We start from the raw sequence: 20,005 nt of genomic DNA, 5'->3' as shown, positions 1-20,005 counted from the left end.
TTAATGTAATGTATTACCATTTTTGGTTATGCATATTTTGCTTTGCATTACATTTACAAAATCAGGTGTTAGAACGTGTTTAAATAATAAATAAATTAAAAAAAACGATACACCAAAGGAGAGCTCATCACTTTAGCTCTGAAGGGGTCAGCAGAGCACACATTTATCGCGAGATAAGAGTTTAAAGGGCTTGGCTGTGGAGCGAGCATGAGTACCTACGTCTCGCGAGAGTTTAGCACATGTGTTTTGTCTTTAATGGAGGTCCTAATTCTCGCGAGAGTTGGAATAAGTGGGCTTTGGCTCTTCAGGGTTCAGCCTGCGGGTGAGTAAGCGCGTCAATGCACACTATTTATAAACAGACACGCCTTTAAAATAGCTTTCGGTTGGCTAGTAGAATAGTCTGGATATGTAACACAATAAAAACGCAGCTTTATGACATGTTCAGAGCTTGTCGGTGTTTCTTTGTTGTTAATATGGCGACGCATGCTAACAGCTAGCTGAGGTCCCATTGAAATGAATGAGAGATGAGGCTGAGAGTTGATTAGCTTGCTGAGACTGATGTAAACAATCTGTTTAGTGTTGATACAGCCCCGGCGTCGCTGGAAATACACTAAACTATTGCAGGTTTGTGGTTGAAGACACTGGCGCTTTAACTTTAGCGATGTGATAGTATAGAAATGCAGTGATATTCAGAAGGACGTAAAGCAGAATGTGACAATAGGTTGTGTTGATATCAGACTGAACATCACATTAGAGCACATTCACTTCTGCATGTGAGTGAGTGAGGGGTTTAACAAACACCATTGTCAAGTATTTGAGTTATATTAAATTACATAGATAGGGATGCAATGATGCCTGTCATTCTACTTTTAATCCTCATCTGTGTCCTGTCAAATCTGCTGTGACAGCTCGGTCTGAAGCAACACCAATTCAGTAACAGCAGTGCTCATTAATACTCATTGTTGCTCATGATTATAGATTAATGCTGAATGATAAACAGTGCCGGACCGGTCAAAAGTTTGGAAAGAAGTCTTATGCTCATAAAGCCTGCATTTATTTGATGTAAAATACATTAATATTGTGAACTATGATTACAATTTAAAATAATGCTTTTCTTTGTAAATATATAGTAAAATGTAATTTATTCCTATGATTAAAGCTGACTTTTTAGCATCATTTCAGTGTCACATGATCCTTCAGAAATCATTCTATATGATTTATTTATCTATCATATGATGATTTATCATCAATGTTGGAAACAGTTGTGCTGCTTAATATTTTTTATAACCTGTGATACTTTTTTTCAGGATTCATTGATGAATAAAAAGTAAACATATATATAAATCTTTTCTAACAAAATAAATCTTTACTATCATCACCTTTATATCAGTTTGACACATCCTTGCTCAATTAAAGTATTAATTTCTTTCAACAAAAATTATACTAATTAAAATTATATGATATGATGAATTATACTAATAATAATTTTACTTTTGAACAGGAGTGTATATTGTAAAGATTTCTATTTTAAATAAATGCTGTTCTTTTTTAAAAACTTTTTATTTATCAAATAATTCTGAAAAGGGTATAACAGGTCATACAAATATTAAGCAGCACAACTGTTTTAAACATTAATAATAATAAATCATCATATCAGAATGATTTCTGAAGGATCATGTGACACTGAAGACTGGAGTAATGATGCTGAACATTCAGCTTTGGTCACAGAAATAAATTACACTTTATTATATATTCACATAGGAAACCATTAATTTAAATTGTAACGATATTTCACAATATAACTTTTTTTTTTTTTTTTCCATCAAATAAATGCAGCCTTGGTGAGCATAAGAGACTTAGTCAGAAACATTAAAAATAACAATGTTTCTAAACTTTTGACCAGTACTGTACAAGTCATGTGTTTCTGTTCTTAGGAGTGGCTTTAAATCATTACGTTGTTGACTAATGAAAAGTTGCGTGTTTGATGTGATTTCCCCCATGTGATCAGGTGGCAGACTGAAGCTGTGAATATGAGTGATGATAAACCGTTCCTCTGCACTGCTCCTGGCTGCGGACAGGCATGTGATCACTGACTTAAAAACACTAACACACACTTAAATAAACACTGCAGTTAAAGGGATAGTTCACTCTGAAATAAAATTTTGGTATGTTTTAGCTTACCTCAAGGGCATCCAAGATGTAGGTGTCTTTTTTTCCGCAGTAGTTTCAATTTTGATATTTTTAGGTCAAACCGTTCTTGTCTGTCAGTCATATCATGCAGGTCTATGGTCACTATCTCAAAGAGCATGCACAGAGTCCAAATTAAAACAATTCCCCATCGTCCAAATTAAACAATTCCCCATCGTAAGTACACATTGATGGCCTAAGACACGAAACGAGCGGTTTGTGTGAGAAAACGAACAGTATTTATATCGTTTTTTAACTCTTATAACACAACCACGTCCAAGTGATCTGAGGGCGCTCGCGCATCCTGCTGTGTGACGTGTGCGCAGACTGGTGCATAGATATATACACTAGAGGTCGCATTAAAGACATTCGTTCCAATGAACTGCCGTAGCCAAGGCGACATCTAGTGTATATATCTATGCACCAGTCTGCGCACACGTCACACAGCAGGAAGCGCCCGCGCCCTCAGATCACTTGGACGTGGTTGTGTTATAAGAGGTAAAACCGATATAAATACTGTTCGTTTTCTCACACAAACCGCTCGTTTCGTGTCTTAGGCCATCAATGTGTACTTGCGATGGGGAATTGTTTAATTTGGACGATGGGGAATTGTTTTAATTTGAACTCTGTGCATGCTCTTTGAGATAGTGACCACAGACCTGCATTATATGACTGTCAGACAAGAACGGTTTGACCTAAAAATATAAAAATTGAAACTACTGCGGAAACAAAGACCCCTACATCTTGGATGCCCTTGAGGTAAGCTAAAACATACCAAAATTTAATTTCAAAGTGAACTATCCCTTTAAGTCACATGCTTTCTTACTGTCTGCCTGCAACAGCGATTCACAAATGAAGACCACCTGGCGGTGCACAAACACAAACATGAGATGACCCTGAGATTCGGTCCGGCTCGCAATGAGAGCGTCATCATCGCTGGTGAGTCACCTGACCGTCTCAATAAGAGAAACCAAACTCAAACTGTAGTTGCTCATGGGTTTGTGGGTTTATTGGCTGCCGTTGCAGACCAGACGCCGACGCCGACCCGCTTCCTGAAGAACTGCGAGGAGGTCGGGCTGTTCAACGAGCTCACCAGCCCGTTTGAGCACGACTTCAAGAAGGCCACCGAGGATGACGTCAAGAAGGTAAAGATGCCAGTTTATTCTGCAAGTCATGTGATCATTTTGCAAATACACTATGAATTAAGTATTTTATGCTCACAAAGGCTGCATTTGTTTGATCAAAAATGCAGTAAAAACAGAAATAGTGCAACATTACATTTTGAAATAACTGTTGAATATACTTTAAAATGTAATTTATCCCTGTGATCAAAGCTGAAATTACAGCATCATTACTTATCATTATTATTATTTCAAATATGCTGATAAAAAGCATTTCTCAGTATTATCAATGTTGAAAACTGTTGTGCTGCTTCATAATTTGTGGGAAACCTTGACACACTTTATTTTCAGCATGAATAGAAAGTTCAACAGAACATTTATTTGAAATAGAAATCTTGTGTAACATTATAGATGTCTTTACTGTCACTTTTGATCATATTAATGTGTCCTTGCTGAATAAAAGTATTACAAATATATACATTACTGACCCCAAACTTTTGAACGGTAGTGTAGGTGCAAGTGTGTTTCATAGGCAAAAGTCTTAAAGATGTGTCTTTTTGTGCATGATTCATAATTTATAATCTTCCATCAAAATGTAACTTATGAAACTAATTTAATCAAACATTTCAACATCCATTTAAGGTCTCATGGTGTATTGTTGTATGTGTGGTTATTGCAGTTGCCTCTGGACTTGTCTCCGCTTGCGACTCCTGTTGTTCGAAACAAGATAGAGGAGCACACACCCATCGAGTCCCAGCGGGACAGTCCCCTCCCCCACCCCGAGTCCACCACCACCGACGACAAGGTGAGACATGGGGAGAAATACATCAGCACTGGTTTAGCTCAGTCTTACTTGTGCCGGGTTCAGATTACATGATTTCTGGTTACGCTTTATTTTAAGGTGTCAGTGTTACAGTGTAATTATATATTTAAGTACTGAGTAATATTAAGCAACTGCATGTACTTACTGTAGGATTAGGGTTTAGTTGAGGGTTAGTTGCATGTAATTATGCATAATTTACTGTTATTACTATGGTAAGTACATGTAACATATGTAACAAGGACACTGTAAAATAAAGTGTTACCCAATTCTTTTGTCTGTTATGATAGTCACTGTGTCAGATTACGTGATTTTGACTCCTCAAATCTCGTTCACACTCTCACACACACACGCACACTCACTCTTGCTCACTTACTCACACACACACACTCACTCACTCACTCACTCACTCACTCAAACTCACTCGCTCTCTCTCACACACACACACACACACACACACACACTCACTTGCACACATACATACACGCACTCACTCATTCAAACTCACTCACACTCTCACTCTCACACACACGCACACTCACTATTTCTCACTTACTCACACTCACACACTCACTTGCACACATACATTCACTAACTCTCTCACTCACTCACTCACTCACTCACTCACTCACTCACACACTCACTTGCACACACGCACACTCACTCACTTGCACACATACATACACACATACGCACTTGCTCACACTCTCACTCACACACACACTCACTCTTGCTCACTTACACACACACACACACACACACTCACTCACTCACTCACTCACTCACTCACACTCTCACTCTCACACACATGCACACTCACTCTTTCTCACTTACTCACTCACACACTCACTTGCACACATACATACACACGCACTCACTCACTCACACACTCACTTGCACACACGCACACTCACTCACTTGCACACATACATACACACGCACGCACTCACTCACACACTCACTTGCACACACGCACACTCACTCACTTGCACACATACATAAACACATACGCACTTGCTCACACTCTCACTCACACACTCTCACTCACACACTCTCACTCACTTATGCTCACTTGCATACACACACACACTCACTCGCACACATACATACACAAGCACTCACTCGCGCACACACACACACACACTCACTCGCTCTTGACTGAACTCGACGTGGAAAAAAAATGAAACATGCTAGTCTTTTAATCGTGATGTTGTGAAGCATCGCAGACGCTAGTCGGTTGTCGCCCACTATGACACACACTATACGAGATGAAACGATCGAATCTTACATCCCGACGCCCGTTGTCGTTTACGAATCCCCACGACACCCTACGGCAAACGGATTGTGCCGAAATCAGGCTCGTGTAATCTGAAGTTGAACCAGGCATTAGTGCTCGTCATTTAGTAGCTTTTTTTCAATGCAAAGCAACTAATTGCAAGGAAGGTCCACCCTGGACGACCCTAGGCTCTTACTGTGCAGAATTGTGTTGTCAGTAATTGTTGGTCGCTGGGTCTCCCCTCCCTGTGTTTGAACCTACAGCCTTTGTGTTAGCAGTCCAGATCCATGTGGCCGTCTCCCCTCAGTCCACCCGTGAAAGCTGTCTGCTTCTGCTAGCTCGTCCTGGAGCTCCTTGCTTTTAGATGAAATACATTTCTTCATAGAGATACAGAACAATCAGTGGTGAACCATCTATGTAAAAATCTCTTAGTTGGACAGAGTGTGTGAGAAAGATGAGACTTCCTTCCTTCCTAATTCAGCCAATATGCTGATTCTGACTTATAACATCTATAATAATAATCATTCACTACAGAACTCTGTGATCTGTATTCACCTTCAGCTCTAATGTGAACTCTATGCAGAGAATATCACTTTCTCAATACTTATTACGGTAACACTTTATTTTAGTGTCCTTGTTACACATTACATATAGTTACTGTACTAATCACTATAAATTATGCATAATTACATGCAACTTAACTCTATAGTAATTACATGTAGTTAATTATTATTACTCAGTATTTAAATGTATAATTGCACTGTAACACGGACAACATAAAATAAAGTGCAACCTTTTTCTTGTTACACTGTCATTTAAAAGTTTGGGGTCAGTACGGTTTTATTTTTTGTAAGAACAAAAAATAAATAAATAAACATCCTTGCCTTTTATCCTGGGATAAATCGGCCGAAAAAAGTTCCATAGACTTAACATTGGCACATAATTCGTAAGATCATATCTTTGGATCAGAAGGTCAGAGAGACTCGGGGTTGGGCTCTTTTGACTCGGCCTTTCAAGTAGCCAATAAGTAGTGACATAACAACTTCATAGTCATGCCGTAGCAACCAGTTACAGGACCCTAGCAACCAGTAAACAATATTAACAAGCTAAATCTCAGCACCACAACATTGTAGAAACACAGAGTTGGGCTTTTTTGACTCAGACTGGCAAACAGTCTTTAAATATCAACCCATACACTGTATAAGCAAACCCTAGCAACCATATAGACTACCCTAGCAACCGTACAAACACATGAATAAGCTTTATCTCAGCACCAGAGCATCATGTAGACATGGAGGTGGGCTCGTTTGTTTCGGTTGGGAAATCAGTCTGTAAATATCGCCATGGTAACGGTGTAACCACACCCTAGCAACCGAGTGCCGAGTTTTGCCACTGCAAGCACCACTCACATTTTCTTCAGGAAATGTACATTCTTGCCGAATATCTGAAGCTTCACAGATGCAGTTGATCAAAAGGGACAGTAAAAGACATTTATAATGATACATAAACTCGTATTTCAAATAAATGCAGTGTCTTTCTGTTCATCAAATAATCCTGAACATTTTTATCACAGTTTCCACAAAAATATTAAGCAGCACAACATTGAAATGTTTCTTGAGCATCAAATCAGAATGATTTCTGAAGGATCATGTGACACTGAAGACTGGAGTAATGATGCTGAAAATTCAGCTTTGATCACAGGAATACATTACATTTGAACATATATTATAATAGAAAACAGTTATTTTAAATTGTAACAATATTTTGCAATATTACAGTAATTTTACTGTAATATTACAGTTTTAAGCATTAAAAAAAATCATACAGACCCCCAAACCATTGAACGGTAGTGTATATGTCAGTACAGTCATTTTGTCTTGACTCATCCAGCTGTCTCTGTCATTCAACAACTCTAAGACACTACAAATTGTGGTCTCTTCTTAATTCATAGATGAATCATGTATGTGGTGTAAAGGCCACTAGCTCAGAGCAGTGATGGACAGACTCAGAAGTGTAGTTGTGTGTGTCAGCTTGGCTCTCGTGTGGTGTTTCCAGGAGGTTTCTTTGCAGCCGATCTCCACTATAGTCCGTCCTGCCTCCCTCCAAGTCCCAAATGTGCTTCTGGCCAGCTCTGAGGCTGGTGTTGTTATTCAGCAAGCTCTCCCATCTCCAACATCTAGCTCTGTTATAACCCAGGTCCCATCCTCTAGTAGATCCATAGTGTAAGTAACTTCTAAACGTTACGTATTTATTCTGCTTCTCTCCTAGTTTGACATCATTTTCTCCTTTTACGCCTCATTTTGGTCACTCATTAACTTGGAGAATTTATGATTTCGTTTCATTTGCTTGTGATCCATGTGCCTTTATACTTTCACCTCACCTAGATTTGATATGTTCTCGACCATTAGACCGGTTTTATTTGAGCCTTTTGTTTTGTTTCACACACCAATTGAAGAGAAAATTCATGCTGTTGTTTTTTATGTGTTTAATACTTCACTTAAAGTCAACATGAACACAGAACTATTGCTTTTTAATTCATGCTTTTACATACTACTGCTTTTTAATACACTTTTGTGCATGATTCGCCACAAAGGGAAACAATAATGTTTGCCTTTGTAATATTTGATTAAAATGTAATAGCTTGCTCCACGCCTGAGCTTTCCTTTTACCCTGAAGTCACTCAATAATAATGTTTTTAATTTGAAACAAAAGCCAAATAGCTATTTTATGTAACTTATAGCAGTAATTTAATGCTAGCTAATATTCAAATATAAAAAATGACGCCAACAATAGCAAATAACGATAAATGTTGTGAATATGATTGACTCAAATCTGATAAGAAACCATCTAATCTAAAATCCTGCCCCATTTATCCTCATTGAATATCCTGTTTCACTCAGGAAAATGTCACATTACGTACAGTAAAATACCATGCAAATGCTGTTTCATGTTGACTTTAAAGCATGATGCTGTGTAGCTTGTGTTTGTAGCTTATTTATTTGTATATTTATATTATATAGTACAGTAATGTTAATTTTATGTTTGAAATGAATTTAGTTTCTTTTCCCCCCATCTCTCTCTCTGTCTCTGTCTTCAGTCCGGTGACCGGCACGTTTCCGGTTCTCCTGCAGCTGCCGAACGGTCAGACGATGCCCGTCGCTATTCCAGCCACCATCGCCAGCTCCAGCGTACACATACCCACTGCCATTCCTGTGAGTGTCCCACACACACACACACACACACACACACACACACTCCTCTGTCTTGGGTGTGCTTAAAAAGCTCCTGTACAATAATTTTCCTGATGATGGCGAACTACCATCCTGCGTTGTTCAGCTCCAGCCCTGATCAAACACACCTGAAACGGCTAATTAAAGGGAAAGTTCACCCAAAAAATGAAAATTTGGTCATTTACTCACCCTCAAACCTGTAAGACTTTCGTTCATCTTAGGAACACAAATAAAGATCTTTTTAATGAAATCTGAGAGATTTCTGTCTCTGCATTGACAGGCTACGCAAGTGACACTTTGACGCTTCAAAAAGTTCATAAAGATTCATAATCCATATGAATCGAGCAATTTAGCCTAAGTTTTCTGAGGAGGCATGCTTGCTTTTTATGTGACCCTGGACCATAAAACCAGTCAAAAGGGGAATTTTTGTTTTAAATTGAATAAATAAGCTTTTCATTGATGTATGGTTTGTTAGGATAGGACAATATTTGGTCAACTATTTGAAAATCTGGTGTAAAAAAATCAAAATATTGAGAAAATTGCCTTTAAAGTTGTCCATTTATGTTTGCGCTTTTGCTGCATCCACTCACAAAAATCATTTATGGTAGGAAATTTACAAAATATCTTCATGGAACATGATCTTTACTTAATATCCTATTGATTTTTGGCATAAAATAAAAATTTCGAGAATTTTGACCCAAACAATGTACTGTTTGCTATTGCCACAAATATACCCGTGCGATTTATGACTGGTTTTGTGATCCAGGGTCACATATGATGAACAGATTTAATTTAGACTTTTATTCACATATAAACATTGATCAGCGAACATAAACAGAAGCTCAACCGAACCTGCTTGACGCGCAAGAACAAACCTCTCGCAGAAGCTCAAACGTGATGCGTAACACGAGAACGAACCTCATTGGTTCTTGCAGAAGCTCAAACGTGATGCGTAACACGAGAACGAACCTCATTGGTTATTGCAGAAAATCAAACGTGATGCGTAACACGAGAATAAACCTCATTGGTTATTGCAGAAAATCAAACGTGATGCGTAACACGAGAATGAACCTCATTGGTTACTCTCACGCTGTCAATGGAGGAACAGAAATAAAAAGTTCTTCATTTGTGTTCTGAAGATGAATGAAAGTCTTACGGGCTTTTCATTTTTGGGTGAAACTATCCCTTTAAAAAACATTGTTGAAGTTTCTTGTTGAGGTTTCTTTTTAAAATGAAACCTTGAACAATTTAAGTGGACTTCAGGGAAAGAACTAGAATGGATTCTGGGATTGCCTTGTCTGTGAAGGACACACTTAATGCTGCCTTTGAATGTCTAAACAAAGGTGTTTTAGACAGCAGCCTAAAATTATAAAAGCCTTTGGAAAGCACATATGATGCCTTAAAATGCTGTTCAAAGTGTCCCAATCATGCTTTTTCGAACATTACCTTTCATGTAGTGTGTGATACAGCTGTTTGTAAATGTAAAAGGTCTACAAAGTTTTAAAGATCAAAGTGCATGACAAATAAAGTTAGTCTCCTAAAAGAAAAGATCGATTCTGAACTTCCAAAACGAGTTGTCAGTAATTCCAGTCTCACTCCCTGTTAAACCTTAGTAGGTTTGTAACACATTTGCATAATGCCAGTCAATGGTCTCCATTGGCTGCTTGTGAACAACATCTACTTTGACCCTCAAACACTGTAGTTGTATCTGAGACTGGAAGAGTTTGATCATGTCGAGAAGACGCTGTTTTCTGCAAATCCACTTTGATGCAGTTCAAAAGGATGAGGACTCGCGCTGGAATTGATTTGGTAAAACCGACGCCATCGTTACTGTTCGTATCACTGTGAATCAAGTGCTGAGGAAGAGCTGAATTTCAGAAATGGTAATGGGCGTTTGGTTTCCGACACAAGCTGTAAGCGGTCGACCAATCACAACACACTAGGCCATGTGACCAATCAGAGCCGAGCAGACTCTCAGAAAGGAGGGGTTTAGAGAGGCTTTAAATTAACCAGTTTCAGACTCTTCGATAATTAGGTGATTTGCAGTGTATATTATGAGAAAATTAAAGTGTTTTTTGACATTGGATTCATGTTAACTTATTGTAGGAGACTCCAAAACAAAATTAGGAACCTTTAAAATAGCATAATGGGGTACTTTTGGTAGCAGCTCAGGAGGTTTTGGTCCAAAATATCTTTGGAGGGCAGATTGTTTTTTTATTTGTCTATTAGACAATGTTGGAGTGCTGCAGAATTATGATGCAGTAGATGAGTGTAATAAGTGTGTACAGCGTCCATCTCAGATGATCGTCACACACATCTGAAGATCACAGAAGCTGGAATGAAATAACTGTTCAGCTTGAAATGTTTTCCTCTTTTTAAAAACTCTGCCTTTCAAATCACAAGTGGTCACAGGAGACACATGTTACTACAAGCCGTCTGTGTCCTGACCAGGAACAGTCCCACAAATCCATCATGGAGAAACAAAACGTGCTTGAAAGTCATGTGACCTCTTTTAAACATGGCTCCAGTGCGTTGAGTTTGTGCGACCGTATGCACATGTTTGTCTTTTGCAGTTTTTTATTTATTTATTTTTTTAATCATTTTATCTGTGTTAATGCCAACTACATAATATTATACAATAACAATATTTACTTTAATGAATCTATTTTGCTCTAGGTACACAAAATCGTTCCACTCAGGACCTTGAGGACAAAAATGTCCCCATTAAAACTATTTAGTTTATTATGTTTAGCCATTTAACTATACAATGATGCAATCTTTGTTAATAGGCTTTCATTCTGTTGGCAAGGCTTCAAAATTTAAAATTTTACAATTTTTTCCAAATGGTGCCATTTTATCAGGTTTGGCCTATATAGCAAATACGCGCTTTTTTCTGCTTTTGCTTATTATAGAGCCAGCTGGATAAATTATGAAGCGATAATTGTGTGGGTGTGTTGGTGTGGATGTCAGAGTGCGGTTTGTATGTGTGTTGTAAAAAAATTGTGCGTGTGTGTGTGAGAGAGAAAAACTTGACTGCAAATCACAAATCCAACCACTGTGTGACCAGTGGAGTTTTGCTGGCAGCAAAATTTGGTACTGTGTCCAAACAAGATCTTACCGAAGCTAATTTTTTGAGATATCAACCTCAAATTTGAAACACAACTTGTTTAGACTTGTTGTCTCTGTTTCGTAAAATATATATTTTATATACAATAATATGCAATAATGTTCATAAATCATGTTCATAAACTTAAACCTCTATAACTTTTTTTTGGTTTCACTTTTTTTTTACTTCAACAACAAGGGTCTTCTTTAAAATTAGACCAGACTTAAGTCTGTGCTCCCAAGCTTCAATTTCAATGAAATATTTTTGACACAGACATTTTTGTCCACTATGGACCTGTGTGTAACTCTTTTTAATTGACGCACAAGGGTGAAGTGTGTGCTGGTTGATGATGTTGGCTCTTATGAAGGACACTGCGCCTCTTTCATGACGTCAGCCCGTGTGGGGTGCGCTAATTTATGCAGAGACACATTATCACTCATACACACGTGTCTAGGGCAGTTAAAACCCTGTGTGTGTGTGTGATTGGAACACTGAACAGCATATGATTATGTCCCGTAGGCTTTCAGCAGGAGGAAAGGAGAGGGATGGGAAAGAAACAAACAAACAAAGAAAATGTTTCCCCTTATGCCGTAGTCCAGTGTTTTCTACAGGCTTTTTACAGGACTATAGACTCAGGGACCCTTTTTATGTTGAGATTTATGTTACTGGTTTTTATTTAGTTTAACCAAATTAAAGAAATGGAATAAAAATAGTTTTGTTGAATACATTTCAGCATTTTTTAACATTTATTTACAAACACAATAGCCTGCTAGTGACTCATTTGAGCCAGTGTGTTTTTCTTCTCAGCGAGGATAACTAATGGAAAATTTGAAAGTTGTGTTGTCCATTTATTCAAAGTATAGTCATATCTATAGTCATGTCTTTATAGTCTCTGGTAATGATTTAAAAAAAAAAAAAACATTTTCGATATTAAAGTTAATGGGAAGATGACAAAATTGAAATTGGAATGAAAACATTGAAAAATGCCATCAATATTTATTTGTTTCTTTATTTGATTTGTGCCATGATTATATTTACCCTATTTCTTGGGCAACACAGATTGTTTCCAAGCAGCTTTACAGGGATAAACAGTAACATCATGATTCAATGATGCAAACAGGATTAAATTCTGTCGTGAAGCAGCTCTAAAATGGCAGAAGTAAACAGTCGTATTCAGTTTGGTTCAGTAACTGTGTTCTGTAACAAGTCCCATGGTTTTCCTTGAAGTGCAGTACCATATTATTTATTGGTTTTATGATTATGCTAATATAAAAAATCTGTTTTGTTGTTTCAGTTGCTCACAGCAGCAGCTCAACCACAGATGTGAACATATGCTGAGCGTTTCTGTGTGTTTGAGATAACAAGGGCCTATTTTGTGCTTTTTCAGTTCTGTTTGCTTCTTTATTGTGAGAGAGACATAGAGTCTGATCACATATTAAGTTTGTCACATGTGTGTGTGTGTGTGTGTGTGTGTTTTCAGCTGGTCAGACCAGTCACCATAGTGCCTAGTGTCCCTGGGATGCCCGGCCCCTCCCCTCCACAGCCTGTCCAATCAGAAGCCAAGATGGTAATTTCCTCTTCTCTCATTTGCATATGCATCCACATGTGCCTCATTTGCAGGTGTGTTTCAGTGTAAGCAGATTTTCCTCCAGCCCACGGGGCCGAGGATGTACAGTCCACAACACTGAGCTTTGCAACCCTGCAAGTTGTAGTTTTTGAGCACAAGCACAAGAGGGCATCTGTCTGGAGTGTGTTAATGTGTGTTTGTGCATCTTTACACACCCAGAGCAGCAGAGATCGCTCAAGTAGTGGTTGTGGACATTAACTTCGAAATCTAGAGCTCAGCCATTCCCACGTTTAAAGAGAAATTTGAACATGTTATTTTTAAACTGTATGTTGACTGCATTTCTCAAGCTCAGCCATTCAACACACACACACACACACACACACACACACACACACATATATATATATATATATATATACTGTATATGTCTTTAAAATATGGGAAATATAAATGTAGAAGTACCTACAGATCAACATTTAGCCTTAAACCAATTAATCTAAACTAAGTTATTGCTCAGTAGAGGATAAATGTGCATCCTTATTACTATTCTAAAAAAAAACACACACGTTTCATATTTCTTTCGAATTCAATGACACATAAAAGGTGATCTGATTTTTAATAGTTTTACTATGAAATTTGACTTATTTCTTAAAGGAACACTCCACCGTTGGCAAATGCATTTTTGTCTCAGTGCATGCATTGTTTTAGTTTGACAGGGTCGGCGCCATGGTCGGCGCTAGCTTAGCTTAGCACAATGAATGGAATCCTTTGTTGCCAGCTAGCATGGCCTGAGTAAAAGTGATCAAAAAAAAAAAAAAAACCACCTAATTACTTCTTGTGGCCTGCGTATTCACAACGAGTACAAATAGCGATGCAGATTAACACTGGGCGATTTCCTAGACAGATATTGACTTGGGACTATATTAGGGGGAAGCACAGGCGAAGCACTGCTACTTGGGTGCAGAGATATCACGCAACACATGAAATCTAACGACTTCCGTCAACATACCGGCGTGAATAGTAGCTGGCTATTTTTCCTACAGTACATGAATGGCAATGAACATGGCTAATTTTGTGAGAGACAAAGAGGGTGACTTCTCAGACAGTCAAGATCCAGAGCCAGAACCATACAGTTTTCAGAAGAGGAGCTGCGTGCTTTGGAAATAGAACGACAGGAGGAGGAGGTTGCGATCGCTCAACAGCCTGAGGACGTGAGGATGAGAGCCAACACGAACTGGTGGTGTGAATGTGGGGGAATATGCCAATCTATCCCGACTGAAATAGTGTCTGTGTTGTGGAGAGTGGGACAAGTTTCTGCCATCGATGACCAGGCTCAACGCATCAGATCAAGATGAGCGTGCCCGCAGTTGTGTCACAGCTACCGAGGATTTCACGGCGTTGATCCATCCTGCAGTAACTTTTACTCTATTTTTTTTCCTGGTGTAATAAAGTGAACTGGAAAAAAAGCCCCACGCCGAATGGACCAAATGGACAGCTGTCCACAGAGTAAGTGATTATTTTAAACATGACGCATGTATAGATCGACCCATATTATACCTGTATTCACATTCACATATTATACCAACCACATATTCACATTTCATGTGTTGTGTGATATCTCTGCGCCCAAGTAGCAGTGCTTCGCCTAAGTAGCAGTGCTTCGCCTGTGCTTCCCCCTAATATAGTCCCAAGTCAATATCTGCCTAGGAAATCGCCTAGTGTTAATCTGCATCGCTATTTGTGCTTGTTGTGAATACGCAGGCCACAAGAAGTAATTAGGTGTTTTTATTTTTTTTTTTTATCACTTTTACTCAGGACATGCTAGCTGGCAACAAAGGATTCCATTCATTGTGCTAAGCTAAGCTAGCGCCAACCCTGTCAAACTAAAACAACGCATGCACTGAGACAAAAATGCATTTGCCCACCTATCTAAATGTGGGAAAGAAGGTGAATAAGCCCTATTTCAAAAAACGGTGGAGTGTTCCTTTAAGAGTCTCAACTCCTGTTTTGGACCCTATTTGTTAATATGCATGCAAACAAATCAATACACGCATACTTATGCCTATGTGCATCCAAAAAACACACACCTACGCCTCACACGCATACACACAGTGTCGTGGAAAAAGTCTTCCCCTTACTGCAAGAAATCACTCAGATGCCAAAGCTGAGACTTTATTGATGGAGACGCCAAAGCCAAGATACGTGCCGAACATCTAACAGTTATACTCGTAACTCTCATTTTAATACTGTTTTTGAACGATGACCTCATATACAGGTGTTTGCCTCTTCATCTTCAGACGCTCTGCCCAAACACATACCGCTGGGTACTTTCCAGCTCTTTTAATGAGCTTATCCACAGTTTTTTGTCAAATCTTCTAGCTACTCCCTACTGTTGGCATGGTCTGTTTTGAAACAGTTATCCCATGTTGAAGGCCAAAGAAGAGATTACTCGTATGCAGGTGCAAGTTCAGCTAAGCTCAGACCGACCGTGTCATTATGCACTCTCAGTTACCCAGATCTTGAAGGCCAAAGGAAGAGCTTTCTTTCATAATGCAGGTGTAAGTTCATGGCAAGTTCAGCTAAAGGAAGTGTAAATCACAGAGGCTGTTCATATATTCTGCAAATATATCCGAAATTTTGAATACAAATATACTACAGCACCACATTAACATACACACACACACACACACACACCCTTATAACATATGCACCCACCCTCCAAATAACCTCAGGAAACACAAGCACAAAACCTCAACTCATCAGAAAACATCTAATGAGCCCTCGTCAAGCAAACACCCCCTCATCTCTCTCTCTCTCTCTCTCTCTCTCTCTCTCTCTCTCTCTCTCTCTCTCTCTCTCTCTCTCTCTCTCGCTCGCTCGCTCGCTCGCTCGCTCGCTCCCCTGCCACACAGACACGGCACTTTACAAGGACTGATGATGCTGCAAAGACCACAATAATGATAATTAACTTGCTGAATTTAGAAGATTATGCTGTTAATTAGTTGCAAAATAAAGATAAGTAATAAAGGAGCAGATGGTTGAATAAAACCCTGGAGATGGAGGGCTACTGCTCTGATGGGGCTCCGATGGCAGATATGAAATATGAATCTGACTGGCCCCGCACACATCGTTCACAGTCCCTCTGTTTCTCTCTCTCTCTCTCTCTTTCAGTCTTTCTCTCAGCCCTTGCGTGACTTGTTCCTCGTGAATAATTTCTTTCTAGTCATGTAGAAACGTGGAGTTCGGGAAGGGTATTGCTCTATAAACTAATTTGCTAGATAGATTGGTCTGCCGAGGATGGCTGTTAAAGTAATGTTCTTTTCTTGTTTTCTCATGAAAATGAATGCGTTCTCGTCCCCGTGGCCATGGTTACACACCTCACCTGCTGTGGGGCGTTTGCGAACTCTCGTGGTCCACTGCTTTCGGGCCACGTCGTGGCTTCCTCCAAAGGGTTTTCACAAAACCAAGTCAGTTAAAATACATTTTAAAAAGATCTATGGAGATATATAACATCTCATCATCCGTCAATCGGAAGACTGGGTTTTCTGTTCTTGTCTGTGTGTGTGTGTGTGTGTGTGTGTGTTAGGGTTACACATTTTAATTTAATTTAATGGTTCATCAACATTATTGCTAAAAAAAAAAGTCCTTGCGTGGTTTTTAAAATGTTTTTGTAAAGCTTTTTTCGTAATAAAAATAAATAAATACACAATATCATTTAAAATATGTTATTTTTTAAAATGTTTTGCACAATATAAAATATACTATATACAATAAAGCAAGAAAATATGATTCGTATAGGAAGTGGTGGAAAACCAGTAATGGCTGTAAGCAGTATTCTGTATATGTACACTCACACATTATATATATGTATGTGTGTATATATACTGTATATATTTATACACCACCTGACGCGAAGCATATATATATACACACACACATACACACATATACATATACATATACTGTGTGTGTGTGTGTGTATGTTTATATATGCTTCGTGACAGGTGGTTCTTTGCCTATATTTGTTCTTTATATATATATATATATATATATATATATAATACTAAATGAATTTATTAACTTTTTAACCATTTTCTTTAAACTTTTTGAATCAATGTTTGAGCAGTGACTATTCAGAGCAAATACATAATTATTGAAATACATTTATATTGAATGTTGTCAAAACGCTGAAAAATATTTCCGACTTCGTCAAGCTCTGGTGTTGTCATGATCGGGGGTTGCTGATAGTGAAGAGAGAAGCTCTTGGCGCCGAGGTCTCAGTGCCGCACACGCTACCGCACGCCTGGGAAACGCAGATTTCCCTGACAAGAGAAAATCACAGGCGTCTCCGGGGAATAGGGAATTAGCTACGACAGCTCTTACTCCTGTGGAAGAGCTCTGAGGGAAGCATCTGTTTAAAGCTGTGATGAATATGTTGTTTTAATCCTTGCCTCTGGTTTTCCGCAGAAGTTAATTATTCTAATCTTCAGTTCTCGCCTTTCTCTAATGTAGTTTAGCCTCCTGATCCCAGAGAGAGAGAGAGAAAGCACCATGTTTTCTCATTTCACTGCAGTTATGCTGGAAGTAGACGGAAATGCTGAAGAGGGGGAGATTTTATAGTGAAACGCTGTGCGCTTAGGCAGATTTTTGACTGTCGGCATAAAGTCTGTTGCGTTCTGCAACACTGTGGCCAGAACTACAGACATAGACAGGGAGTGACATTTAAAGTGGCCAATCACAGCTCGGTATTTTGAATGTGACAAGCAAATGTGAAATTGGACATAAGAGGTAATATACTGTTGTATCCTGACTCTCTCTGCACATTTACCTTCGTTCAACAAATCTGCATGGGCAAAATCCAGTCATGTCGATAGGAATCCACGCGTTTGGGAATTTTGTGTGAGGACGAAAGTTATCCGAATGCAGATTTGGCAACAGGTTTAAGTTGGTTATGTGGATTCGCTGCGATGACCAACAGAAAGTGACTTCTGTGTGAGCTTTGCTTCTTACATCGCTACACTATTGACAATAGACAATGGACCTTTTTTTTGTCTGCAAAATTTCAGCATAATTTTGCTAATGCAACACATCATGAAAATCTGACTTTTTTTCATGTTTAAGTGCTATAATCGGGTCCCCGGTGCATCTACCAACCCAGAAAACATGAAAAGTGAATCCCAGTAACTTTGTTTTGGTGAGCCTTTCTCTACAAGCATGTCAAAAAATAAACCAATCAGATTTCGCTCCCCTTCTGACATAGGAAGAGGATCTTATTATAATATTACCTCTTAATCTGCACGTTTACACCCACGGCGCCGCCATTGGTTTTCACTAGCGACAACAGTGTAACCAGTTCTAATGCAATGGCAAAAGTTGGAGCAAAGCATGTAAACTGTTCTGTCGTTGCTGCACAGACGAGCACTGAACACTATTTAGAGTCCCAGACTCAGATGAGGTGGATTCATTTTATTTTCAATGGAAATCTCCCAGAAACAGATGAATCAATGTAACTCCACAACTACATAAATGTATCCACTCACCATTCAGAAACGTCCATGTGTGTCTGAAAGTTGTTTTCTGGCAAACAAACAAAATAAAAACATGCACCCTGAAAAAATTGCATGAAGCCAGCCAGTCAGATTGTGAGGAAGTGTCTTGAACTTGGGTGAAGTTATTTCTCTTGATGTAGTTTAGCACTGATACCTGCTTTTGAAACCATTTGAGTGGACAGTATTTTAAAGTCAGCTAATAATGTCATACAGGCTGATAGTGCATGTTGACTTGACCTGTGACTCTCTCCTGTAGAAGCTGAAGGCGGTCCTCAGTCATCAGATCCCTCAGGTGACGAACGGTGACGCAGACAAGACCCAGAGCAGCGAGACTCCGCCCCCAGCCCCGCCCCCGGCCGAGGAGCCACGCCCCCAGTGCACTACACAACAGCCTGCCACATCCACTACAGAGACGCCCGTATGTTAAAATATTTTATATATATATATATATATATATATATATATATATATATATATATATTATTATATACTAATATACATAAATTTGATTATAGTTAAAATATTGAATTCAATGTGAGTCGTCAAGATCGTCCACCGGCCGATATATGTTCATCTTTGATGTTATCGTTATCGGCCCGATAAGATAATTTGGCCGATAATATTAAAGCTGATAAACAATGTATTATTTCCTTCAGCTGAGACTCTTCAGATATGCACTGTTCGCCATGATGGTTCTGAACTGCCGGAAATATGATTGTAATCACTTCAAAAAGGAAAATACAGTTCAAGTGCAACATGTGCAGCACAAGTCTGTCATATAGGCTACATAAAATTATAATCAGAACATTAGAATTGTGTGCTCGGGACATGGCTTTTAATGGTGAGACTTTTGTTTTTGTAATTAGGCTCTCAAAATGATATAAAAATTTGGTTTTATTTATTTATTTATCGGCCAATATATCGGTTATCGACTTTCAAATATAAAGAATTATCGGTTATCGTATTGGCCAAAATGTTCATATCGGTGCATCCCTAAGGACTACACTACTTTTCAAAAGTTTTTGGGTGTTTTTGAAAAAAGGCTTTTATGCTCATCGAGGCTGCATTAATTTAATCGAAAATGCAGTTATAATAGTAATATTGTGAGATATTTATAATTTATTACTCCAGTCTTCACTGTCGCATGAT

The 20,005-nt window shown here is 38.7% G+C and overlaps 1 protein-coding gene across 1 annotated transcript in view; it reads left to right on the top strand.

Moving 5' to 3' along the window:
• Positions 1–256: 256 nt before the first annotated feature.
• The window catches only part of atf2 (activating transcription factor 2), a 34,414-nt gene continuing 14,665 nt past the window's right edge, over positions 257–20,005 (top strand). Inside the window, exons 1-9 of the mRNA XM_079880281.1 lie at positions 257–322; positions 2,009–2,078; positions 3,030–3,126; positions 3,214–3,332; positions 3,988–4,113; positions 7,460–7,626; positions 8,502–8,616; positions 13,221–13,307; positions 19,113–19,274. Coding sequence (XP_079736407.1) covers positions 2,031–2,078; positions 3,030–3,126; positions 3,214–3,332; positions 3,988–4,113; positions 7,460–7,626; positions 8,502–8,616; positions 13,221–13,307; positions 19,113–19,274 — 921 coding nt within the window. The 5' untranslated portion in view covers positions 257–322; positions 2,009–2,030. The remainder of the gene's footprint in view (positions 323–2,008; positions 2,079–3,029; positions 3,127–3,213; positions 3,333–3,987; positions 4,114–7,459; positions 7,627–8,501; positions 8,617–13,220; positions 13,308–19,112; positions 19,275–20,005) is intronic.

Source organism: Squalius cephalus (genome assembly GCF_949319135.1).
Source record: "Squalius cephalus genome assembly, chromosome: 9".
NCBI classification, from domain to species: domain Eukaryota; kingdom Metazoa; phylum Chordata; class Actinopteri; order Cypriniformes; family Leuciscidae; genus Squalius; species Squalius cephalus.
This window is presented reverse-complemented; position numbering and strand designations above follow the sequence as displayed.